Below are 26192 nucleotides of genomic sequence, written 5' to 3' on the forward strand. Positions count from 1 at the left end.
GACACGGCTGTCCGGGGAGGCCCTCGATGGCTTCTCCTGACATCGCTGCACCACAGAGCCCCCACCCCCCAGGATCCCACCACCCTCACCCCTCCACCCCTGTACCTCGGTCTTCCCTTTGCTTTGGCAGGAGCGGCGCGTGTCCTCGTTGGAAGCCCACTCTGTGGCCTGCAGAAGGAGCACGGGGCGTCACACGTCCGCGCCACACACCCGGGCCGGCCCTCTCCCCAGGCCTGCGTCTGCCTGCGGCGGCTGTCACGGGTCCTTGCCCTGACTCCTTCAATGAGTGGACATTCCCTCACCCTGACACCTTCCCCACCTGGCGGGGGCAGGGCGGGGCGGGGCAGTCTCCCAGCCATGGGAAGCTTCCTCCTCTCCATCACCTCCCCCTCCTTACAACTCAGCCCAAGGACCCCCCAGCCCTCCCTTCCCAGGCCAGCCGGGGCGGCACATCCCTCTGGCTCTGTGTGTGCTTCCTTCATGCCCATCTTCATGCCCGGGACTTCCCCTCCCTAAACCAGCCCCTCGCCAGCCCAGGTCCTGTGTTGCCCGCTGTGCTTGTCCTTTCGGGTCCTTCATGCGGTGTGGGGTACAGCTTTACTAGGGACTCTGAGGGCGGTCCTACATTCTCAGATGTCTAGGCATTCATGAAGGGCTGGTCCCCAGAACCCCTTCTCTGTTCTGTTCATCTCTTCTGCCTCTACTGTGCCCCCTACCCCCATGCCTGCCCTGGAACAGCAGCTCCAGGGAGGAAAGATACCCTTCCAGTCCAGGCAAGGCCAACAGCCCTAGAGTGTGGCTCATTACAGATTTCTGGGTCCCATGTATAAACATGAACTATCTACCTATCCTGAGAGAGGGAGCCCTGAGCCAGCAGCTCTCCTGTCTCAAAGCAAAAAATAACACAAAACAAAAAAAAACCCCACGCACCTGCATTTAATTTCTAACACAACTCCTTCTAGCTGTTGAGCCGCTCACTGCTGTGGAGCTGGAAGGGCGGGCATATGGAGGGGAGGAAGGGGCTGCCGTCAGCTCCTGGGACCCTGGCACCCAGGTGACTCACATGTGGGACAAGGGCAGGCTGACTTGTGCGGCACCCTGGAGTCCCCATCAACACGTGAGCAGGTTGGGCCTAGTCCACTGCCAGGCCTGCCTCAGGAGAAAGGCAAATGACCCCTGGCTTCTAACCGTTGTCCTGAGATTCAGCTGGACAGAACCATCAAGTGTGCCGTCATCCTACTCAGGACTCCATCCATCTACGCCCAGAATGAGCCGGATGTGAGAGGCGAGGGGCCATAAACAAGACACTTCTGGAGCAGAAAAGGGCGGACCCCGCAGACGCCACTGGCTTAAGGCTCCGGACAATGGCCAGCTGTGGGGACACTGGGCAAGCAGAGGAGGCGTGTACAGGAAAACGACGTTAGGTTCAACTACACTCAGCTGGACCATGGGCCGGGCGTGTGCCAGGAGCTGGACAAGATGCTTCTCCTTGGTCCGCACAACAGCCAGACGTGGCGCCTATTGTTCATGTGACAGATGAGGAAACGGAGGCCCAGAGAGGCGGCGCAATTTGCCCACGAGCACACAGCTAGCAACTTCCGGAACAGACCCAGGGTGCAGAGAGATAACTGACTCTGGAGCCTGGCGCCATCTGCAGCCTGCTGCAAGCTGCCCTTTCTCCACGCATACAGAGAAGACACATGGCCTGAAGAGACAAGGGGAAGTGTGGACGGTAATACCACAGGACAGGCTTTGTTGAGTCCTTTGATTTATTTTGGAATTGATTTCCAAAGTTATTTTTATCAAAGTAATATGTACATTGCTTATATTTAAATTTAAATAGTATGAGTTTTAAAAAGGAGCCCAGGCCTCAGTGCCATTTCCCAAGATAATCACGTTCAACTCTTTTGGCTGTTTCTCTGGTCTGTTTTTCCCCGATTTCTCAAAAATGTACATCAATTAATAAATGTACATCCCCCTCCAACTTCTTGTTTTGGAGGTGAAGGTTTTTCTCACTTACTCTCCATCCCTATCCTCCTGGAACCGACTCACGGCAGTTTGGGTTTAAATCTGCCCAGAGCAGATTGCCAGGCCGTGTCTCCTGTGGGACCCCTGGTGAGTTTCCACCGCGCCAACCTTCCAGTTAGCAGTGCACTTGACCATGGCACCACCAGGTCCTTTTTCTTTCCTGTTGGCTCCTGTTACCTCATCCCTGGTACCTCGCATGCGGTGCACTGCTGGTAGCAAAACCTTCTTTACATACTCCCAATGGTAAAATATTTATGTCTATGAATGACAATGTATATACTTGTAAGAGTTTGGAGAGAGCTCTTTCAGAAAAGTGTCCACAGAAAGTTTCTAGACAAGTCGGGACACATAATCTGCCCTCCTTCTTCCCTCAGGATCCTCAAATGGTTTGTGGCCTGAAAGGGCAAGGGGTTGAGGTCCTTGAATCAATGCCAGGAACGATGACCAGGCTCATGCATGCACAAGCAATGACAGCTACACCACCATCCCACCACGGTGACCGGAAGATGCCTTTGACGGAGACCCGCCCTGATTTCACAGTCATTCAAATGTGAACGCAGGAACCTCTTGGAATCAATGAAATACGTATATTCTGATGAGGTTTTCTTTCCTGACCTATTTTTTTTTGCTATTCCTGGACTGACTAATTGTCTTGCCCTTTCTTTCTTTCAGTTGCTTGCTTTGTGAAACTATTGTTAACTTCGCCCAGGCTCTGGTGTTTCAGTGGCAGAATCCCTGCCTCCCACGCCAGAAGCCTGGGTTTGGTTCCCAGCCCACGAGCCTCATGGGCAGTCTGTCAGCGTGTTGCTAAAGTGCCGAACAGGTGCCAGGTGAGCTTCCAGGCTGAGCTACCAGAAGAGGCCTCTTGCTTGGCTATGACCAGGATTTACCCTCTTCCCTCCCCCACTGTCTCCATCCCATGCCTTTCTTACCTTGAGTAACGCGCTCCGTTCAGTGGGACAAGTCTCAATATCTTCCGAAGACAAGGAGCACGATGGACCGAGTCTACAAACCTTGCATGTTGGGTTTATCCTGTCTTCCTACTTTGTGGATTGCTCTCAGACAGAGTTCTGCGATCAAGTGAATTTTCACTCAGAGTTCTGAAGGTCTTCTCTTCAATAAATGCTTCCCATTTCACAACTGTGCCTCTGAGCAGGGTCTCTTCAGCCCTCTCCATTTGAAGACTTTCTCTGTTTTAGCAAACTTTCTTATTTTGTCCTTAATTTCTCCCTCGATTTTTCCTCTGCTCTCCTTTGTGAAACTTTTTTTTTTTTTTAGTCCACTGTTCCATTGACCCCCAAGGTGTCTGCTAGCTTTTTCTTATCTTCAGTTTGTTTCTTATTCTAATTCCTGGGAGATTTTTCTTCAACTTTATCTTCTAATTCTTTGATTCCATGAGAAATCCCCCAATTGTGTTTTTCACTTTCCATGACTTTTAATTGGTCATTTTACAAATAAAACGGTTCTTCTATCTATGAGCGCACTAGTTTTAGAAATCACTTTCTTCTGTCGGTTTGCATGCCTGGGTTCCTCAAGCTCCCTTTATCCAGTGTGCTGGCTTGTTTGTGCCGGTCCTTCTCTTGGCAAGCCTGGCAGCGTTGCAAATATTTGGTGATTTTGGCTATTTGCTTCAATTTTGAAGTAAATCCCTAATCATTCCCCTGAAACGACTTAGGACTCTCATAGACATGACTGATTCCAGGTCGTGCAGGAGATGTACAAGATGAGCCTGGGACATCTTGTCACACCAGAAAGTTACCAGAGGTTCTGCCAACAAGACCCGGAAGCCAACTCAATGAGGCTTTAGCCAACTGGCTAAAGATGGGATAGTCATGAAAGATGCTAACTGCCATGGATTAAAGCAATTCAAAAGGATCAAATTTACGTGTGTTTAAAAATAATGTGACATAAGAATACAATTAACTGATCATCACCAAAGGATATTGCCAAAGCAGTAATATGCCACTTGAAAACTGCTCAGTGAAGACAAAGAGTCGGGCATGTCACCTGTCTTTCCTGTATCCTGAGGAGCTCTGGTGGCACAGCAGGTTAAATGAGGGGCTACTAACTGCAAGGTCAGCGGTTCAAACCCATCAGATCCTCCAAAAGAGAAAGATGAGGCTACTGCTCCCATAAAGATTGACTGACAATCTCCGAAACCCAAAGGAACAGTTCTACTCTGGTCTATAGGCCACTCGGAGCCAGAAAAGCCATGGGTTTGGGGTCTCCTGGGCCACAGGATAACCAAATAGATGAAGGGAAGCTCCTATGGGAGGAGTCCAGTTAACATACGAAGAAGGAACGAGCATTAGAGGCTCCCGGTAAGGTAACACCTAGAAGATTAATGCGTTTAGGTCATGATCATCAAGGACTGCTAAAACATCAATTACAGAGGAAAACCAGACCCTCGGCACCTCTCCAAGGAAGGACACCATGTCACCTATGAAGTCACCTCCCCAGAGTCTAAATTTAGTAAAGTCTTCACACGTGACAACTGATTTGCAGGTAACACAGGGGGAAGAGAGGAGCACGTTGAATTACACCACCTGGATTGCAATCAGCAAAATCCAGGGCCACTCTGTAGGACAAATGGTCCTGTGTTTTCATCAGAGACACTGCAAAGAGCAAGAGAGGAGACGCTACTTAAGGGAGACACAAAGTCGCGATATACAGAGTTCCTCTTTGGATCCTGATCCAAACAAACAAAAATGTTCTGCTTTTAAAAATTTATCAGTCATGTGGGGAAATCTAGACATTGGCTGGATATGTAATGATGCTATAAAATTAATTTCTAGTGGCTTTTTATTTTAGCAAATCCTTCTCTTTGAGCAACACATCCTGACCTCTTTATGGATGATGTGCTGGATCTGAGATGTGCTCTGAAATGAGTCAGGGATAGGGGGTGGGGTCACAGATGAGGGAGACTGACGGTGAGCGAGTGCTTGATTGTTGCTGAGAACACCGGGTTTATTGCACTGTTCTCTTTTCAGCCTGAAGCCTTGTGGAATAAAGGTTTGCTGGGTTGAGAAGAAAGGACCAAAGAGCTGATTGCAAACTGCATGATGGGGCCTGTAAAGACTGATGGGGAGACACAGGACCCCCACTACCACACTCAGGAAGACTGACTGCTGGAGCCATGGAGATTCACCGAACGTGTGCTTCCTCATGCTCCCCTAGTTCTAGGCCGACACCCCATTAGTGTCTTTATCATTGTCCCCACACCTGGAGTCTCTCCAGCTGGGCTTCTGGAAGATGCGGTTCTGTTGGTGGGGGAGGGGATTGCTACGTGGGATGGGTCTCCCTCTTATCTCACGCGCACACAGATTCTAGCTGCATCTTCCCTCCCTCAGGAGAACTGGGAAGGAGGCTATTTCAAGTAGTACTAAAGAATGCCATGTCCAATGCCAGCGCAAGCGTTCTCATAGCCCTGCCTTTCCATCTCTCGATTTGGACAATTTCAACCAATCCTTCCTCTGGAGCCTTGGACACCGTCCTCACGTCCCACAATACCTGACACCCAGTCTCCACGTCCTCCTGGGGTCTGGCTGGGGAGGCGCCCTACTTCTGTGCCATTACCTCCCTCTGTGAGTGGTCAGGGGGAGCTCTCGCTCCTCTGCTGATAGCCCCTTTCTCCTTCCCTCCATCACAGGGGCTCCCCCCCTTTATTCTTTTCATACTGTCCTTTCAGTGCAGCTTTGAGGCTCGAAGACAGAGATGTGTGGTCTGTCTGCCACCGAGCTTGCTTTAAACTAGGGCTGGCCCTCCCCCCCTCAGAAATTCCAGGGCACGCATCTCTAGGGACACAGTAACTGCATGGTTTTCCTGCTTCGGGACAGAGCAGGCGAGACACGTAGGAGCCTGGATACTCTCCCTGCAGACTCACCACCTCCCATGGACACCTGTGAGCCAGGAATGAGGGCCAAACATGAAAACATCTTCTGAGCACTGCGTCCCAGCCTCGGTGGAGTTTACATTTCAAACAACCCTCGGGGCTGCCAGATTCCCAGCTTGGAGGATGTGGAGATCAACTGGAAGCGACTCAGGAATGAGCCTCCATGCCGGCCCAGGCGCAGACAAAGGCCCATTCTGTGTCCTGGTGCATACGTGCACGGGAGTCCCGGCGCGGCACTCTGTAGGACATCTGGCAACCCAGGATCATCAATCCGTTGCAACTAGGCCTCCAGCCACGTCATCCCCTGGAAGTGCTCTGGCAAGGGCCAATCGGGGGTCTTAACCACCAGATCCAAGTCCGAGCTCTGTAGCTCACCACGTGGGCTCCTTAGCAGCCCCGGACACTGGGGGCCCCTTCTCTTCCTTCCCGGGACGGGCTCATTAAGTTACACTGACGAAGAACCACCACAGATGTGGCCCGGTTCCATCTCCCTACCCCCAATACACACACACAGCTCCTCACACAGCATCAGGAAATATCGATCATCCTTAAGGAGAAGTTCCACAGGGAACCAAATCCATTGCCATCAGCTCCATTCCGTCTCAAAGCAGCACTGCAGGACAGAGGGCTGAGCAGAGCTGCCCAACGAGACAGACTGCTCCCTCTTGCTCCCACGGAGCGGCGGCTGGGCCCCAAGCACCAACCATTCCACTTCACAGCCGACAGCTCCCACCCCCACGCCACCAGGGAACCTCTGAGGAGCGGTTAGTTGGCGCAAAAAAGTAAGTGTTTGTGCGTGTGCAATTCAGTATTATAGTATTCTTTTTCATATGATCTATCTGAATGGCACAGAGGAACTATATCCTTGGCAGGTAAAATACTTTTGGCAGCAAATATGTTAATAAATCTTAAAAAAAATTGAAGGAAAAAATCTGAACTGAAGTCTTGTGATCATCATGGAAAATAAGGAAAATATGTTCCTGATAAAAATACTCTGATTTGTGTAGACATCCCCATATCCTGTTTTATATCCAACTGATTCACCAGAATGAAACCCACACTTTAACGTTCTAAGTGGCGTCCTTTGTGGTGCACAGTGCCAAAGAAAACAGTTGGCTAAAACGTCGCAGGAATAGCAGATCTTGTCCATATGCGATTTTTAATTCGGGTTAGTGCTTAGCGGCCCCTCTAACAGACACCGGTTTGCACTGCGAGGTTTGCACCGAGAGGTTTCCATAGGAATGCTCATTATTCCCATAATCGATAAAGCGTTTGGTTAAGTCACACCCTGGAGCCAAGACGACTCACGGCTCAGGGAGGAGGTGTTGCCAAGGGCAGCGTTTCCCCAGCTGGGTGCAGAGCCCCCTGGTGGCAACACACGCTCAAGCTTGGCATGGTGGGCCACTTTTGATGGCAGTTGCTGACAATGATGGATGACCCAATAAGCCAGGTAAGCACAGAATGACTTGTACTTACTAGATGTGGTGGGAAACACTTGAAACTGTTCACTACTGATTAGTAAGTAGGCACAAGTGAGCCTGTGCTTACCTGGCTAAGGGAGTCATCCCTTCCCTGCAGGCTGAGGACTGCAAATGCAAAAGCAGGGTCCCAAAGCCCAGGTAGGGCAATGGTGGAACGACTCACAGAAGTCAGGGTGGACTTTCACGCCAGGCCAGCCGACACCCCAGGGGCTGCGGTGCCACCAGCACTGGGGGAGGAAGTGCTGGCTGGCTTGGTCCACCTTCTCTCTCTTGTGTTTTCCCCTATGGTTAAATGGTACTTGCTAGGGTGGGAAGGTGGGCATACCATTCCTCTCCTTACTTCCATGGTGGAGGGTGTTGTCAGAACTTGTGCGGTACCTCGAGGTCCCTAAGAGTGACCGCAGGGAAGGTAGAAAGGCCAATACCCAAGTGCTCTTGGGGCTGGTTTAGAGAGTCCTTCAGAGACCAGCTCAAAGCTGAGCTCCTGTCCCCAACGGGCAAAAGATAGCTGGGAGAACCAGACCCCAGCCTCAAGACAGAGAATCCTAACATCTGACCAGCTCCTAAAGAGACCTGGAGAAGCCAGAGCATTTGGGCGGGCTATCCTGATGTCCCCGAGCAGCTGTTCTTCCATCGGGCTGCTGGCTGACAGCACCTGGCAGTTTTTAAAAACCTCTCAGTGCCAGGCTCTACTCTGACCAACCAAGTCAGTGCCTCTGGAGGTGAAATTCGGTATCGGTGTTTTTTAAAAACCCTCCTGGTGACTCCCAAGAGCAGCCCATGTCGAGCAAGGAGCCTAGTTTCCACCCCGATAGAGGGTACCCAGCCATGCAAGCCAGAAACCTAGCTGGTACCACCCTCCCGGCGTCCGAGGCCATCTTCAGATGGAAGGGCACCGTGCCGGGTGGCCAGGAGCTCTGCCAACTTTCAGAACCATTGTCCTCAGATAGAAGACATTGATGGGTGGGGTGAGTCCCCATCAGCAAGGCAGGGACAATTCAAAACAGGAAGGGGAAGATGGTTGTACGACTACAAGCCACTGCGCTGTATGTATAGAAATTGTTGAGCTGCTGGAGTTCCGCTGTGTGGATTTTTGACAGCAAGGAAATGAAGGCGTCCCTTCCTCTGACCGTGTCTCTCCAACCCCACGGCTGCTGCCGGCTCCCTCCTCCCGGTCCCTCACCTGGATGTTTACGATTACCCCGCGACAGGCTCCTCCTCGGATCCATTCTCCAACAGGCACCGGTTGATCTAAAAGCCACATCTGTTCATGCCACTTCTCTGCTCAGACTCTTTAGTGAGTCCCTGTTGTCTTAAAGGTAAAATATGGGCTCCTCGGCTGGCTCAACAATCAGGAGTCTTTGCCATGGGGCCTCTCTTGCAGGGCCTCACCCCTTCTCATCTCCACTCACATGCTGTGATCCAGCCGCCAGGAGCCTCCCTCATGACTACACAGCCATTTCACACCTCACTCGGGTCTCCAAGATCAAGGGAAGCTCCTTTAGGCAGTCTGCAGAGCTCTTGCTGAGCCCAATAGGTTCCCTGTGCTTCTGGACCACTGAGACCCCAGCACAACCCCACCCCCACCTCTGCACGCTTCCACAGCACGGCCACTATTTCTGTGCACACCTAGCCCTCTTCACCCCTTCTGTCACTCTAGGGGCCCCAAAGACCATCTTTGCAGACCATGGGAGCCAGAGAAAAGCCACCTGCCTGGATGGCGGGGCATGACCGCACCCACTCTGTCCACAGCTGCATGGACCTCCCTCAGGCCCCGCCTGCTGGGCTTGGCATCTCGGCTTCCTTTTCTGTGGGTGCCAGGTGGGCATGAGGCTGCTTGTGAGCGAGCTAGCAGGCTCTGGGAATGTCCCCTGCTTGCTCCAGCACAGGTGTTCATGAGGATCTATGCAGCACATGTTCTTTCCCTGGCTGGGGGCCCTGAAGAGCAGAGGCATCGCATGTCCCCAGCCCCCAGCTCAGTCCTGAACACGCAAAGTGCTCAATGAACACTTGGTCCCTGGGAGACCCACAAGCCCCCCTTGTTCCAGAAATGAGAACGGTGGTTCTTCCCTCCTTGAAACAAGAGGAAGAAGAGGCACCCTTCCTTCCTCTGGAACGTTCAACCTCTGCAGAGGTGGCCTGGCATCTGTTTTTAAATCTGGGATAAATGTTCTGCATCAAGGAGTCCCCTTAAAACGGCTCCCAGAGCACTTGGGGGATTACACGGAGGGAGGCAGCCCTTCTTGGCTGCAGACGATCAATGGAGTCACCCTGAGGAAGGCTGAGCAAGGGAGCCAGGGTACCCTTAGCCTCGAGCGCCCCACCCCCTTCCGACACCCTGCTGTGGACTCAGGCTCTAGGCTCAGGATGATCTCCCCTCCCAGGTGGCCCAGCAGTGCCCAGCTTTACATCATTAAGTCTTGCATCCCAGGAAACCCTCAGCCTCAGGCAAATGGAGGCAGCTGGTCACCCTACGCCATCACCAGCTTCTTCGGACCTCGGTGCCCTCCCATTGCGGCCCAGCAGCATCCTCGCTAGCTAGCGTCTGAGTGAGTCAGGGATTGGAGATGTCTCCCATTCCCAATCCGAGGGGCTCCATCCCGAATCACAGGCCCGTGCTGTCCGGGAAGCCTGGGGGGTTTGCAGAGAAGGGAGATGGGAGGAAAGGAGCTGTACCTGCAGGAGGGAGGCGTTGGCAAGGCTGAGCCTGAAGAGGTAGTTCCTGTGAAGACAGAAGCACAAGTCAGGCTCGCCCTGGGAGCTTGCGTTGACTCCTGGGCGGGGCTTCACCTCCATGGCACCCCTCGAGAGTAGATGGAGAAGACTCCACTGTACAACTGAGGCGGGCACTGAGAGGCAGGGCAATTGGTCCAGGTCCCAGAGGCAGTGGTGTGTGGCACGGAGATTGACTTGGGTGACCCCAAACCCAGTGATTTCGTTACTCTTAGCCACCCCAGCAGGCTCAGGGAAATCCCCCTCCCCGCCCCCAACTCCACAACCACAGAACCTACTTGTGCTCAGCTAAACAATTCACCACGGGCTTACAGCAGCGGTTCTCAGCCTGTGGGTCACGGCCCCTTTGGGGGTCGAGTGACCCTTTCACAGGGGTTGCCCGATTCATAACAGTAACAAAATGACAGTTATGAAGTAGCAACGAAAATAATGTTATGGTTGGGGGGGGGGTTCACCACAACATGAGGAACTGTATTAGGAGTTGCAGCATGAGGAAGGTTGAGAACCACTGTCTTATAGGGACCCAGGCAGGCCCTGGGCCACACACCCCCATCCCGTAGACCATCCATCTCTCCTGGCCTTACTCAGCCTGGGTGCCTGGGTGTCTGCTGCAGGTGTACAAAAGTCTGGATCAGCCTCTCTTCTGGGGCAGGCCTTTCTATGACCACCTCTCGGGTCCACCATGTCCCCTCCTCCCCAAATGACCCCATCCATCACTTCAGGGTCTCTCCCTCACAGCCCAGCCTGCACCCTATCTGACAGCTACTCCTGGCCCAATGATGACACGTATCGGATGCTTACTGACCCGTGTGGCGCCGGGCACTACCATGCCTGTGCATGGACCCTGCGCCAGAAGGCCACTTCAAACAGGCTCAGGCCTCGTGAGGGTGGCAGGCTTCACACTCTGCAGCGGAGACTGGGAAAAGGGCAGCTCAGTCGCTTGCTGGCGTGGCTCAGGCCTTCCGTGAGCCTGAACCTTGGCATCTGCAGAGTGGAGCCATGCACGCCTGTCTTTTTCACTTCCCAGGCACTTGGAGAAGAAGCCTGCCTTGTGACAAGGCGTGATCACCAGCAAGCGGAGACTCAGCCTTGGCTCTCTCTAAGAACGTTATTCCCTCCCTTTCTTCCTTCTATCTTCTTTGGCTTGTGGTTTCTGAAATTCAAGGAACAATTACTCTAGCAAGTCCTGGCCTGCTTCAGCTGTGCTGAGCAAAGACACGAGGGGAAGGGTCATGGAAGGAGCCAGAAGAAAGGAGGGGCCCCACGGAAGGAACCTGGGGCCTGACAGAGAGCCCTCAGACTGGGGGGGTCTTCTCTTCCACAGCGTTGGCTCCGGGTCAGCCCCACACAGCTTCTCTGCTGGCCTGTGACTGGGCGGGCCTCACTGGGGACCTGGGCTTCCTCTTCCCCAGGCCCTTAGGAGCGCTTCCCTACCCATCCCTCTGGCCTGGGGGCAGATGGCCTCAGCCTCATGGCTCCATCTCAGCTGCCTGCTCAGGTAACACAGGCATCTGCTCACAGCTTTAAAGAATTAGGGGGGAACATTGCAGCCCTTCATTCATTTTTATCCCTTCAGAAACTATTCATCACCACCCGTTCTTCTCGGAGGGGAAAAGAGAGAGAAATCGCTGTAGCTCGACCCGCCCTAAATCCCTCAAGGAGTGAGGCGGGGCAGGAATGAAAACCAAATTTCCAGGCTGAATTCCTGAGGGCCAGGAAGAAGGGGGTAGATGTGCAAGGAGAAGAGGGGGGAGGAAAGCAGACTAGAGAAAGGGGAAGGGAGAGGCTGAGGACAGAAAATGTGCATTCCAAGGACCCTGAGTGGCCCCTCTGCAGTCAGTTCCTCCATCAATGGTCTGAGGGCAGAGGCAGGTTCAGGTCCCAGGAAAAGGTGCACCTCCTCCTGGAGGTGGGGGCGGGGAGAAGGCTCTGTTTGCATCTGGACTGGGAGGGGGAGCCCCACAGTGGAGTAGGAAGAGTGACATGACCACAAGCAGGCGGCTTCGCCTTTCAGAGCCTCCGTTTCCACATCCATAAAAGGGGGAGAATCCCAGGCCCCACTCCTGGGGGGACGGTGACCATGGGCAATGTGAGTTACAGTTTCATCTCAACTTGACCAAAGAGTGAAGGGGTGGAGTCTAGCCTGTCAATCAGGTCACAGTCTGATGATCCCTCCTTGTGGGCGTGGCCTTATCATGAGGATTCTGGGAACTCTTTCTGCTACACATTCCTCTTGTCAAGCCACATGAGGCCATGCTGATGGCAGCCAGAGCCCTGGAGATGCTTCCACCGCCACTGGATCCACAAGACTTCCCACCCACCAGCCTGTGATCTTCACTGCATGTGCTGCGTGAGTCTGAAGAGGAGTTTATGGACTAGTATCGAACATATGGGCTCATATCAGACTTCTGGGCTTGCTCTGGACTGGGCTGAGATGTTTTCTCAATACACAGCTGCTCTTTGCTATAAAGCTCCGTGTTACACACGTATACTCCTATGTCTCTGGATTTGTTTCTCTAATCGACCTGGACTAACACACGGAGGGTCAAGACGGGTGCATAAAACAGCTCCTGGCACATGGCAGGAACAGGTCAATTCCCTTTCATACGATTTCGAAAAATGCTTTCAACCCCAGTTTCACAACAGCCCTGGGAAGTTGAGAGGAGACGGACTGCAGCCTAGGTTTTACAGATGGGGAAAGTAAGACAATATGGTCAAGTTCAACGTAGCCCATCTGATCCTGCCCAGGACTCTGTCCTCAGCTGTCTCCTTATGGTATAGTAACAGAGCATGGAGGCGCTAAGGAAAGCCGGAGGTTGAGAATGGGCAGCTGGGGCATAGCCCAGGAAGGATACCCTGTGGCCACCTTCTCCCCAACCCCAGCCCAGCTGAACCACAACCTCTGGGCTGCAGAGCTTCTTCAAAAAGACCAGTAGAGGCCACACTGGTAACACAGATGTGGCAGAAAGAAGGCTAGCCCCCAGGTCAGGGACCTGGCTTCTAGGCCCCATATTCTTTTGTCATATTGCTACGTGATCAATGGGGGGAGGGGATGGGGGCGTCACTGTCTCCTTTCAAGGTCTCTGCTTCTTTGTGTTTAGCATGAGGACAGTCGGATTCAACCAGCGAATCTCGGTCTGAAATGTGCAACCCAGAACCACCTGGAGAGCTTGCAAGAACACAGACCGCTGGGCCCCACCCCTGGGCTTATCCTGAAGTCTGGGGTGAATCCTGAGGGCCTGCAGTGCCCCGCGATCTGGTCACGCGAGTACACCCCACTGGGGTGTACCATCTTCAAGCCCACTCCTGCCAGATGTGCCTGCTTTACTCATGCTTCCGCAAGTGCTCCGCTGGTCAGAGGACCAGGCCCTGTGCTCGAGGGGAGCCAATTCCAACGGAGGGAGAGTCCACAGGGAAGAATAGATCAAATGGCCCTGCAGAGTTCCCAGGGCTGTCATCTGGAGAGCAGCAGACTGCCACCTCTTTCTCCTGAACAGCACATAGTGGGTTTGAACCACCGACCTTGCAGTAAGCAGCCGAGTGCCACACAGGACAACGCGTCTCTAAAGGCGAACAGGAAGCAGGGAGTCCTTAGGAGGAGCACCTTGTCTACTACGCTGGCTGCCCTCGGGTGCAGGTGGCCAGCCGGCCAGTAGGGGGCTCCTGGGCACCTTCTCTGTGGAGAGCTCCATGAGGCTGGCAGGGATGGGTGTGGGGAGGTGGCCAGCAGCAGGGTGCCCCTGCTCTCAAGAGCTGCCACTACTGAGGTGTGAGGTGTGTTGAGAGATCTAGAGCTTTAGGGGTCCGCCCCCCGCCTGCCCAGCCACCACACTCTTCCTTTTGTGGAGGACACACACTCAAGACACAGAGGTGGGCACAGGTCCGAAACAATACCCCCTGCACCCCATTCCAGAGCCTGCTTCATCCTGGCCAGACGCCCTGCCACCTCCTTACCTGGCTCCCACGATGAGCTGGTTCCTGGCGGGATCCAGGGCGAGCTGGGAGAAGTCTCGGGCTCCAGGGTAGGTGAAGTTGGAGAGCCACGGCTTCAGATCTGGAGCGGGGAAAGGCAGCTGGCCCGTTACTGCTGGACCCAGGGCTCCAAGCAGCACTAGGGGCACACCAGAAATGGGGAGCCAATTGGGAGGCAACTGAGAATGGGCAGCTGGGGCACCCAGGCACCTGAAGGGGGCAGGAGGCACCCAGGAGACCTGGGTTCTGTCCCATCTCCATCTCTACTCAGCGAGGGGACCCCAGTGGGGCATCACAGTTCCGCCGTGCTCCCCGGGTCAGAGAAGGGCTCCACCTTGCCCCCAGCTGCCCCAGGGGAGCCCTGCATTGTCCTTGACCCTCCCACAACCTCTCCAGCCACAAACCACACACCAGAAATCTAGTCGGTCCTTCCCCTCCTGGTATCCCCATCTCCTGCCTATATGGTGCCCACAGCCTCAGGACGGGTCTCCTGCTGCCACGCCTGCCCGCTCCTGCGCATTTCCCCATGTGGCAACCCAGAGAACCCATTGTCATATGCACGCTCCTCTAAACCCTCCATCCCTCCCAGGTGCTCCTGGGAAAAGCCCCAACTTCTGGACCTTGAGGTTTGGCCCCACTTTCCTCCCAGGTCAAATGCCTGGCACAGGTAAGATGCTGTCTGAATTGTCTCCTGATTGCGAAAAGTGACTGGGAGAAAAACGAGGCTTCACCTTTGAAGGTCCTCCAGACTCTCCAGCCCAGTCACACTAACCAACGCAGACCTCCGTGCAGCCCCCAAGTTCAGCCAGCAAGAACCCACAACCCTGGCCCTTCTGTTTCCCCTCCAGGGGGGTTTCTGTTAACGTGCCTCCTCCTTAGAACCCTCCCCGATTCCCTGAGGCCAGGGGTGAGGGCTCCTTCATCACACTTTGCCCCCGGGGATAGGACAGGTCCCGCCCCTAGGATACCCAGGCCCAGCCCAGCCCCATCAAACAAATCCTGAGCCCCCACTCTATGAGGAGAAGCCGGTGTCCCCCCAAGTAAGGCTTCACAGAGGTGGGAGGCAGGGAGGTGGGTAGGTGGTCTCTTCCCAGCCAGGAGTGAAGCCTTTCACAGGGAGACCCTACAGCCTCTGGCTTGGGGGGGAGAAGGGCCTAGGGAGAGCACCCCTTCCCCCCCAGCACAGCATCCCTTTGCCTCCTGTTGGAGGCCCATGTAGCCCATCTTGGTTTACAGGCCTTGGCCAGCTCCCCCTCCCTCACGGAGCAAGAGAGCCGCAGGCAGAAGAAGGGTCGAGCCGTGAAGCAGAGTGGCTTTCTCTCCACGGTGCATGTGCTCTTAGCAGCCAGCACAGAGGAGGGGTGCAGGGGGAGTGGGGAGAGAGAGGAGTGTGTGCATGTGCTTGAGGAGAGACTGTGTGTGTTAGAAAGAGGTGTGCGTGCACGTGCGTGTGTGTAATCCAAGGGAAATAAATCACTGCTCATTATCCCCCACTACAGAGTAAAGGCCGTCCTACATTTCTGCACGACAGGCAAGCACTTAATCGCTCCCTGGAGAACTGGAGGTTTTGCGAATTGGATGTTTTTCAGAAAACTGTGATATGCACGATGAAAGGAAACAGAGCAGGGAAAGGAAGAAATGCTGCAGCGGAATGAAGCAACCCCCTTGGGCCTGCCTCTGCTCCCCTCACCCCCACCCCAGCAGGTGACCAGAGGTTGGTGACAAACGTCACAGAGCCTGGATGACATGTGGGCAGTATCAGGTGGCGAGAAGTGGTCCTGGAGTCCCGGGTGGGCTGGGTTTTTCAGCTGACCTCTGAGTCACGCTCAGCAATTCCAGTACCTTCAAGGCGGAGTCAAGGACCCTCCTCCTCCAGGGAGCCTCCCTCGATTGCAACCGCTCCCCCTTTCGCCATCGACGGCCCCCTTCCCGTGCCCCTTGGGCGGTGTGTGCGATTGCCACCTGAGTAGGTTTCAGCGTGTTTCCCGTGCGTACCGTGAGGTGTCGAGGGTACATATGGTATGTGTACGATGGGGGCTTGCTGGCTCCTCAACCGACTGGGTGCTAGGTCACATTTTTATTCTCGCTGGACATGGGCAGCAGTGGACATGCGAGGGTGAGCTGGGTGAGCCTCCGTCTGGGAGCCAGCTCAGTCCTCACCCAGGCTCTTCAGAGGAGGAAAGAGGGCCAGGGTGGAGGGCTACAGTGGGGGAGTAGGGAGGGTGCTCGTCTCTGCCCCTCCCACCCTAAAGGGATGGATGTGGGCGGTAGGGGGTGGACAGGGGAGGCCATCAGGCATGGTGGCAATAGAGAGGGAAGAGTTGTCTTGGGAAGGGAGCCCGCCTCCTCTCACTAAACAGGCCAAGGGAACTGGAGGGGAGGCGATCTTTGAAGCCCCAAGCCCGGCCCTGGCTCTGTGCACCGTGTGGGCTTTTGAGGGCAAAGCTGGGAGAAAAAGGACATCTCTGAGATGTGCCTGTGATCTGAATGATCCGCACTGCAATTTCCCACTGTGGGTTACCCGCCAAGGTTTAACTCCAGGCTGGCTTCTCCCCGGCCCCGCCGCTTGCTGCCACCCCAGAAAACGAGATGCTCCACAGGCCAGAGAGCCCCCCAGGTGCCCAGCCTGGGAAGAAACCTCTCACAGGAAATCTAACCTTGCCAAGCAGGAAGACGGGGCAGTCTGTCAGATCCTGCAGCTGGCGCATCCTGGGGGTGGGGGTGGAGGTGTGTTTCGGGGTTATTCACACAGCAGTCAGGTGTCGGAGGAGAGGGAAACTCACGAGCCCACAGAGCAGATGCCACACCCAGGAAGTGTGGCATCGGATGGGATCTTGGAAGCAAGGGGGCTGGTGCTCTGCTGGATTTACGGCCACCGCCCCTGGGGCGGCCATGGCCGAGTGTAGTCAATGTCCCATGTGAAGGACACCCTACTGTGTGTTCAGCAGTGTTAAGGGAGGCAGGAGACAAGAGACCCCTGTCCTGGTCTAGGACCCCCGTGCAGGGGAGCAGAGTTAGTCCCAGCCGTCAGGGTGCGGCTGGTGCTCCCCGGGGGCTCCCAGCACCCTGGCTTGCCTGGTGCCATGCCGGGCCTCATAAGGACGTGGTCAGTGGGACAGAAACCCTGCAGCTGTCAAAATGGGGAAGGGTCTGAGGGGGGTGCAGGGGGAGTCTAGGTCCAGGAAAGGAAAGCAGAGAAAATCCTAGCAAAATAGGGAGAATTGGTCAGCCAACATCAGTTGCCTTGGCAGCCTGAACCTGGGCCCTTCACTGGGAATGGAGGTGGGTGGGGGTCGGGCTGGGGAGGGGACAGCAGGCTCCTTCAAGTGACTCACATCAAAAATGGCCTCCCTGTTTGACAGTCCGGGGGAAGCACTCAATGCCACAGAGTTGTAGATGCAAACATGGGTGGGGGGACGCATGCTTGCCACACCTCTATATTTACGACAACAGTGTAAATACGGCATCAGAGAGCCCAGGCACCTGGGCAGCATTTCCTGCCCCTCCGCCCTCACCCCATAGGCCCCACCTAGAACAGCCTGGCTGGGGGACAGGGATTCCGCTGCCCATACAATTAGCCAGAGAACAGTGTCCCAGGCAAGTCCCAGAGAGGAAATATACCATCAGGCGCTGTCACAGGGGACCCCAACATGAAGAAGCCGTCCCTCAGAGCCCCCTCTTCTGCCTTCCCACGCAGCCTTTCTCCTCAGTGACAGCCACCAGCACTCCGGGAGCCATCAGAAGTCTGAGGGTGTCTGCAAATTTTGTCTGCTTAAAGACATCGCTAATTTACTCTAATCCACTTAAGCCTTCAAAGCCCCAGATCCTAGCTGAAGCAAGACAGCACGGAGCTGACAGCTGGAAGATGCGATCCAGCCCACAGCTGGGAACCCCACACTTCCAGAACACCCCAGCTGCCCGTTGCAGGAAGCCCCGCCTCCTATGCATCTCCCCGCAAAGCCCAAAGCTCAGCCAGCGCCAGCTTCATGGATGTGCTGTTCTGTTCGGGCTCCGTCCTCCTCACAGGGAGAGGGGTGTGTTTCCTGAAGAGGGCACCCGAGGGGAGGGCCCTGTGGAAGAAGCCCTGGATGGGGGACCAGTGCTGAGGCCCGGCTCTGAGCAGTCTCTCCATGCCTCAGGCTTCCATCCTATGCACCAAGTGTTGCACCTGCGGGCGGCTGAGCGTGCTCCTGCGGGCCCCAGAGTGGACCACCTCGCCGCAGCCGGTGGGTCCCGGGCCAGCGCCCTGCAAGCTGGTGAACAGGGAGGGACGGGCAGCGGTGTGGCTGCTTGGTTCTTGTGCTTTGTCTTCTGACAGATTGCCACGCCGATTTCAGGAATTATGATAAAGAAGAATGGTACCCTCAGAATAGGCCCTCTCAGCCCCCCCAAAACCAAAAACCTCACTGCCCTGGAGTCGATTCTGACTCATCGCGACCCCGTAGGGCAACGTGGAACTGCCCCCTGTGGATTTCCAAGACCTTTGACGAGAGTAGAAAGCCTTTCTACAGAGGAGTGATGGTGGTTTCGAACTACCGACCTCGCGGGACCACTAGGACTCCTCTAGACTCTGCCCATGAACTTCAGTGAGGGAAACACCGTAGTGAGAGGAACCAGCGCTCTTCCTCGGCCCACGGGAGGGCTGATGAGTCATCAGGGCCCTTTCCCGGGGAGCCCCCCGAGACCCCACAGAAGGGCATTCCGACAGCTGTCTGAGAGCAGAAGGCAGCTCTGCGAAGGCCAAGCACTCCCCCCACTCCCCATCTCTTTTTTTCTTATATTCTAAATTTCTTTTTTATTCTTTCTTCTTTATTTCCCCCCATCGTTTTATTGGGGGCTCTTACAGCTCTTACAACATTCCATACATCACTTGCAGCAAGCATAGTTGTACATATGTTGCCATCATCATTTCCAAGACATTTGCTGCTTACGCCCTTGATATAAGCTCCTCTTTTCCCCCTTCTCTTCCCACCTCCTGTATCCTTGATCAATTGTATATTGTTACTATTATCTCGTATCTTACACTGTCCTTTGTCTCCCTTCTGTTATTCGTCCCCTTTGGGGGGAGGGCTATAGATCCAATCTTGTGATGGGTTTCCCTTTCTCATCCTTCCACCTCCCTGACCATCCCCAAGCCCACACTACTCCCGTTAACATTTTGAGGGGTTTATCTTTCCTGAATTCCCTGTGTCGAGAGCTCTTATCTATACCAACATGTGTTCTCCGGTCTAGCCAGATTTCTGTTAGAACTGGGTCACGGTAGTGGGGGGAGAAAGCACTCAGGAACTAGAGGAATGATGTGTGATTCGCCCGTGCTGTACTACACCTTGGCTGAATCATCCCTTCCTTACACCACTTCTGTGGGGGTTATCCCATCATCTACAGATGGGCTTTGGGTCTCCACTCCAACCCCCCTTGTAGGCATCGATATAGTTGTTTGTTTGGATCTTTTGATACCCGGTGCCTGATCCCATCGACACCTCAAGATCACACAGGCTGGTGTGCTTCTTCCATGTGGGTTGCTGGCCAAGCACTTCTTAACGATCAAGCCCGTCTTCATTCTCTTTGGGGGGAAGAAGCCAATGCGTCCAGAGGAGCGAGAGTTGAGACAGCAGCCAAACTCTGGCCCATTTCCAAGGAGCCTTGTACACCTTTGTTCTCTAGCAAAGGTGTCCCAGAGAAAGGCTGCCTCTCCCTCCAGGTAGATATGGAGGAAGGGTCTGAAGACAGTACCTGGACACTAAACGCAGAGCCCTCCGGCCCATCCCTGGCCATCCTCCTGAACGCATCTATCCCCAGAGGAAGCCTCCGTGTCCTACAGGAAATGACTGTCCCGGGCACATCCAGTCTCAAAGACCCTGCGGAGGGAGGTCAACCCTAAACCCTTCCAGGCACTGGGGATTCGGGAGTGGGAGGCGGAGCTCACCTTCAAAGGCCACGATGGGGTGCTCCCTCCGGGTGCAGAGCTGCTGCTCACTGCTGGGCTCACTGGAGACGTCCTGGGAGCTGGAGAGGTGCAGCACCAGCAGGGTGAGGCTGGGCAGCAGCAGGGTGACGGCCAGGGGGCCTGGGGCCACCATGGTGTGGCGCCTCTGCAGGCCGAGCTTCTGGACCTGCAAGGCAAGCACTCAGCTTCACCAGGTGCCCCCCGTCAGTCAGGGCCACGGCGAGAAACGTCTTCATGGCGGTGAGGGGCCCCACGGAGGCCTTCCTTCTTTCCTAGTAAAATTTGTATTTTATTCATGTGACTCTGTTCGAATCACACAAAACTTATAGATCATCTCTTGAAAGCCAATATTCCTTGTCACAGTATTCTGGGCAACACCGACAAGTTACAGGGCTGTCTGTATTACAATCCCAAGCGGTTTAAAGTCCATGTGGATGGTAAAGGTGGTGTCCTCAGGGTGGAGAGGGACCATTGACTAAATGGAGTTGGGACCCGGTAGCTGTGGATTAAGTGGGGTGCATACTCATACCTCAGACTAGGAAAGACTCCACTGGATAGAAGATTGAAAACTTGAGTAAAACCGTGGCAAATTTGCTCTGTAAACAATCACTCCGTCTCCAATAACAGCAAGGAAATAAAAGTATCGCATCCAAATAAACATCTCCCCCCAACTCCAAAGTCCAGACTCGATTACACTGCATAGCCTCTTAAAAAACCACCACCAACGTAAAACCGAAGAGCCGCTGCGATGAAGTCGATTCCGACTCTGCCGTCCTCAAGGCAGAGGAGACGCCGCCAGGGCTTCCCAGCCTGTGGATCGCCACAGAAGCAGGCAGCCTCAACTTTCTCTCAAGGAGTACCTGATGGGCTTAAACCGTCGACGTGGACGTGAACAGTCCCATGCTTAATTCAAAGTGCAATCAGGGCTCCCTGCATGGCTCATGGTTGAGCCCTCCTGGGTGCTTTCCACAGAACCGCATCCTCGCATCTGATCTTAACTTCACGGTGACTCGGCAGCGCTGGTGACCGAGAACTCAGAGCAACAAGTGCAAGGGGGAGTGGAGCTCAAAGCCCAGCTCTTAAAAAAAAAAAAAAGCCCAGCTCTTTCTTCACCTCTAAGCCCAGATTCACGGCATCCTTATCTCAGATACCATGTCATTGGTGTCTTGCAGACATGAAGCCTTTGTGGAAACTGCATAGTAAAAAGGGCTTGTGTTGTAAATCCCCTACGATGTAAAATTGGGACTCTTCTACTTGAGAGTCTGAGAAAAGAAAACAAAACCGTGAATACACTAGAAGAAAATGTAAGCCGAATCCTTTGTAACCTAGGAGAGATTCCAAATGCAAAAACCACAAAAAATAATGATAGGCAAATCTGATTCTACAAAACTCAGAAACGCCTGCTTCTCATCACAAACATGCCCGTCCCCTTCAAGCCCAATCAAAAGGAGAATGGCAAAGTGGTCACGTGTAACTGCAAATCCTACCGCAGACCATTGTACACAGAACTCCCATGGCCCCGAAGAGAGTATGGAACAATCTAGCAGGAAATATTAGCTAAAGATTGTAAATACGCGCGCAGGCAACCAACAACCGTGAGGAGATGCTTGTGATCAGTAGCCAGTCGAAACCACGAGACACTTCACATCAGCATGGCTAGCAACATGGACAGAAAACCCAGAAAATAACACCTGCTAGAGAAGGTCTCTAGTTTCCCAGGAATGAGGAAGGAACCAGGGAAAAGGATATTTGGGATTCCATGTAGAATCAGGCAGGCGCTCTGCTGTATCTTTCCTGTAGCATTCTGATATGGGAGCCATTGGTAAAGGTCCTGCTGTATCTTTTGCATTCAGTTAAATGCTTTAATAAAGGGAGCTGGGGTTTAGCCTTAATTGTGCAGAATACCCAAAGTACTGCCATTGGTTTATACTGGCAAAATGTGGGTTATGCAATACCATGGTTCAAGATTGAGTGATTTTATTTAATAATTTTTTTCCACGGGGCCCACTGCTGGGACATCTAGCCGCCATCCTACCAATGGGAAAAGGGCATATACTAGTCTTTAAATACTGCGGTTCTGTCAAAAAGTTGTTTTAGAGATCATTTTGCTAGTGCTGACAGTTCATGTCCATTCCAGTCAATTGATCAGACGCTCTTTTAACTAATAAAAGCGATGCAGATCAAACTTCACACTGAGATGCCGCATCTCATTGACCAGTTGAGCAAAAATCCAAGTTGGCCGACACCCTCCTTGGGAGAGGCTGTGGTATATTGCTGATAGGTGTGCAAAACGGTGCCACTCCTGTGGAGGGGCTGGGAATAGCTGATCACTTGGCAGCGGCACTTGTCCCTTGCCCTCGGAATCTAATTTCTGGGCATTCCTGGGTGGTACACACTGAGAGGCTGGTACTTCACACCCACTCAGGGGCACCTTGTTGGAAAGGTCTGGTGACCTGCCCCTGAAAGGTCACAACCTTGAAGCTCTCTAGAGCAGAGTCTGACTATGGTGCACGTGAGTCAGAATGGACTCGAAGCAGCGCTCACTCCGAGGGTGGGAAACGGGAGTCCAGTCATCAACCCCATGATGAGGGCAGAAATGTGTGAGGGTCGTAGAGACCTGGATTGTAATTTAACTGAGCCATTTCATGTCTGTGGAATCTATTAAGATGTTTAGGCTTATATTTTGCGTGCTTCTAAAAACTTCATTTCTCTGGTGATTCCCTTTTATTGAATTTTACATAAGTATCCATCTGTGACGGAGTGTAAATTGGGAAAAGGAGGGAGCCAGGAAGGCAAGGAAACACTGTTCCGGCCGACACCACGGAGGGTGAGCAGCAGTCACTGACCAGTGGCCCCTGCCTAGGTGCAGAGGGACGGTGGCACAGGCTGCTCATTTGAGGAGACCACCAAGGAAATGGCCACAGTACTGAAGAGGCGGCTTCCTACTCCTAGAATGGTCTGTCGCTGTAGAAAAGAATGAGGGAGCTCTCTGTTTTGATGTCCCGGATGAGGGACATCTCTATTTTGATGTCCTGGGTCGCCAGTCTGCAACGTGGACATAAACAAGGTGCAGGCGGAGTGTGGCCACTACTCCAGTGCTACCTTGGTGCTCAGAGAGAGGGCTGCTCCCAGGTGCCGCTGAGCCGGTTTTCAACTCCTGGGGACTCCATGGGACAGAGGAGAACTGCTCTCCTGCGAGAGGGAGCCGGGCTTCCAAGCTGTCATCTTTCCGGGAAGGCGCCTGCATGGGGCCATGTGGGACTGCTGACCCACAGTGCGGCTGCTTGAAGCCACCAGCTGCCCCAGGGAGCAAGACAAGGCTCCTGCCGCCGATCCACAGCCTAGAAACTGCGCCTGGAGGACAATGGGTTTGGTTTGCATTTTAATCAGGATCAGATGGCCAGACTTGTCTTCTAAGGAGATACTAGGTGGGTTTGAACTTCCAACCTTTCAGCTAGCAATGGACCTTCGAGGCATGGCGTCATGAGGATTCCTTTCCGAACATAAGCAAAAACCAACCAACCCAGTGCCAACATGTCAATTCCAACTCATAGCACCTCCAGAGGGCACAGCACAACTGCTCCCTGGGGTTTCCAGGCTGCCCCTGCTTTCTCCCATGGAGGGCTGGGGGTGGGGTGCGGTTTCAAGGAGTCAACCTTGCAGTGAGCAGCCATTGGGCCACCAGGACTCCTTCCCCACTTAACACCAGGGTAGAATGAAGAAGGCACCTCTACATTTGCCTGTCTTAGCATCCACGCACACTGGACAAATGATTGAAGCCATGGTCTCTCAATGGCCTCACAGGCACGTACGACATGGCACCTGGGCCCCTTCCCTGAAAGGTGAGACTCTAGGGTAAGAGGCCAGGAAGGCAGAAATGGTGGGTCGGAGCGGTGGTGCCGGCAAAGCGTGAATATACAGGGGACTGCCAGAAGAATGAACAGGGACATCTTAGGAGAACTACAGCCTGGGGAGGCCTTGAGAAGTAGGATGGGGAGACAGTAATACGCTGGCTTCTGGAAAGACCAAGCACCAGCAAAGGGGAAAGGGTCCCTGATGACAGAGTGGTCATGTTGAGCACAGTTGAGGGTCAATGAAAATGAGAGGACCCCTCAACCAGATGGAGGGGGGCAAGGGCTGCCAACATGGGGCCCAATATACCAGTGGTCACTGCATGGGATGGGCGACACTGCATTCTGCTAGCCTCCTGGTGGCCACTGAGTCAGGGCTGACCCATGGCGACCACAACAATATTCAGCAGCGAAGCGGTGGTCAGGATTTCACACCAGATACCTTTGTATGCATTTTCACTCTTGAACTGGGTCAACAAAACACCTTTTCCATTACAAAAATTCTTTTCATTAAAAAACAAACAAACAAAGAAAACTTGTTTTAGTTCACCACATAGTCTGAACTGGAATGGTCTGTGTCCCCAATTTGGAAGGTGAGAAATGAGAGGGAGTGCATAAAGATCACTATCTTAGCCATTAGAGAGCAGAGATAAACTGGTCCTGGCCATTTTAAATCAGCCAATCCTCAGGTTGACTTTGCTGGGAAGAACAACTTCAAGATAAATGACATCACATTCATCATCAAAAAGAACAGTTCAAGATCTAGCTTTAAGTATAATGCTGTCTGTGATCGGATAATATCTATCTGTCTACAAAAAGGCCAGTTAATATATCTATTATTCACCCTATGCACAACCACTAAAGCCAGCGAGGAAGAAATTAAAGAATTCTACCAGCTTCTTTAGTTCGAAGCCGATCATGCATACAACTGAGATGCACTGGCGGTTAACATTGATTGGAATGTGAAAGTTGGAAATAAAGAAAAAGGATCCATAATTAGAAAATAGGACTTGGGTTACAGAGGCAAAGTTGGAGATTTCAAGATAGAACTTTGCAAGGCTAATGACTCCTTCACTGAAAACAACACTATAAATGGTGAATACAGAAGGAGCCCTGGTGGTTAGTGGTTACACACTGGGCTGCTAAGCGCAAGGTCAACAGTTTGAAGCCATCAGCCACCACAGATGAGGCTTTCTACTCCTTTAAAGAGTTACGGTCTCGGAAACTTACAGGGCAGTTCTACCCTGCGCTACAGGGGCACTAGGAGTTGGAATGGACTCCAGGGCGGTGAGTTTGGGGTTTTGGGGGGTAGGGGATACAGCTGGACCTTACCACATGGAAGGAGCAGTAATCAAACCGGCCATCTCTGTGGGAAGAGATGATGGGGGAGCTCATCAGGCAATTCCATGAGAGCCAAAATATAACTTTGAGTATATTCCACATGCATTTCGAGGCAATCACAAGAACAGACTCGGTGTACTGAACATAAAGACCAGCTGAGCTGTGGGATGCCATTAACACCCTCATACGTGAAGAAAGCAAAAAAGGTCATTTAAAAGAAAACACAGATAAAAGTGGATGTGCTAGGCTGGGTTGACTAGAGAAACAAATCTAGAGACACTCATGTGTGTGTAAGAGAGTTTTATATCCAAGAGTAATTGTATATTAGGAAAACATCTCAGCCCAGTCCAGATCAAGTCCCTAAGTTCGATATTAGCCCCTAAGTCGGATATTAGATGCCCGACACTAGTCCATAAATTCTCCTACAGACTCACACAGCACATGCAATAATACTGACAGCAGGAAGACCATAGGCTGGTGGGGTGAAAAGTCTTGCGGAAGCATCTCAGTGCTGGAACGCTCTCCATGTGTCTCCGCCAGCTCCAGGGCTCTGGCTGCCATCAGCACGGCTTCATATGGCTTGTCAACAGAATGGGAAGCAGAGAAAGTGTGTGTCCCGCCTCCAGGGAGGAAGACAGGAGGTCCCAGAACCCTCCGGAGAAGTCCTGCCCACACAGAGGCCTCACTGGCTGTGACCTGATTGGCAGGAGACGATGGGACTGCCCCGTGGATGATGGTTCGGTGCGCCACTTCACGGTCCAGTTCCCACTTCAGTTTAGAATATTTGGTGAACTAAAATTAGTTTTTAAGCAGCTTAACAATTTTTTTAATTGAAAAGGTAGTACGCTTACTTGGTTCAGAAAGTAAACGGTAAAGTTAAAAGAAAGGAAAACTAAAATGAAACTTGCTCTTGAAAGTAGTTAAAGCAAAGCGAAGAAATGAAGTAA

At 53.1% G+C, this 26192-nt stretch overlaps 1 protein-coding gene across 2 annotated transcripts in view; it reads right to left on the reverse strand.

Annotated features, from left to right (window-relative positions):
- SEMA5B (semaphorin 5B) overlaps positions 1-20205 on the reverse strand; it is a 39951-nt gene extending 19746 nt beyond the window's left edge. Inside the window, exons 1-4 of one of the 2 annotated variants that reach the window (XM_004712232.3) lie at positions 20033-20205; positions 14089-14188; positions 10078-10123; positions 106-168 (exon numbers count right to left, since the gene is read on the reverse strand). In XM_004712232.3, the coding sequence (XP_004712289.1) occupies positions 106-168; positions 10078-10123; positions 14089-14188; positions 20033-20186 (363 nt within the window). In that variant the 5' untranslated portion in view covers positions 20187-20205. The remainder of the gene's footprint in view (positions 1-105; positions 169-10077; positions 10124-14088; positions 14189-20032) is intronic. The other variant, XM_045287564.1, reaches the window with a different exon arrangement.
- Positions 20206-26192: the final 5987 nt, after the last annotated feature.

The sequence above is a fragment of the Echinops telfairi genome, unplaced genomic scaffold, assembly GCF_000313985.2.
Source record: "Echinops telfairi isolate 266 unplaced genomic scaffold, ASM31398v2 ScPeMD7_17;HRSCAF=63, whole genome shotgun sequence".
NCBI classification, from domain to species: Eukaryota; Metazoa; Chordata; class Mammalia; order Afrosoricida; family Tenrecidae; genus Echinops; species Echinops telfairi.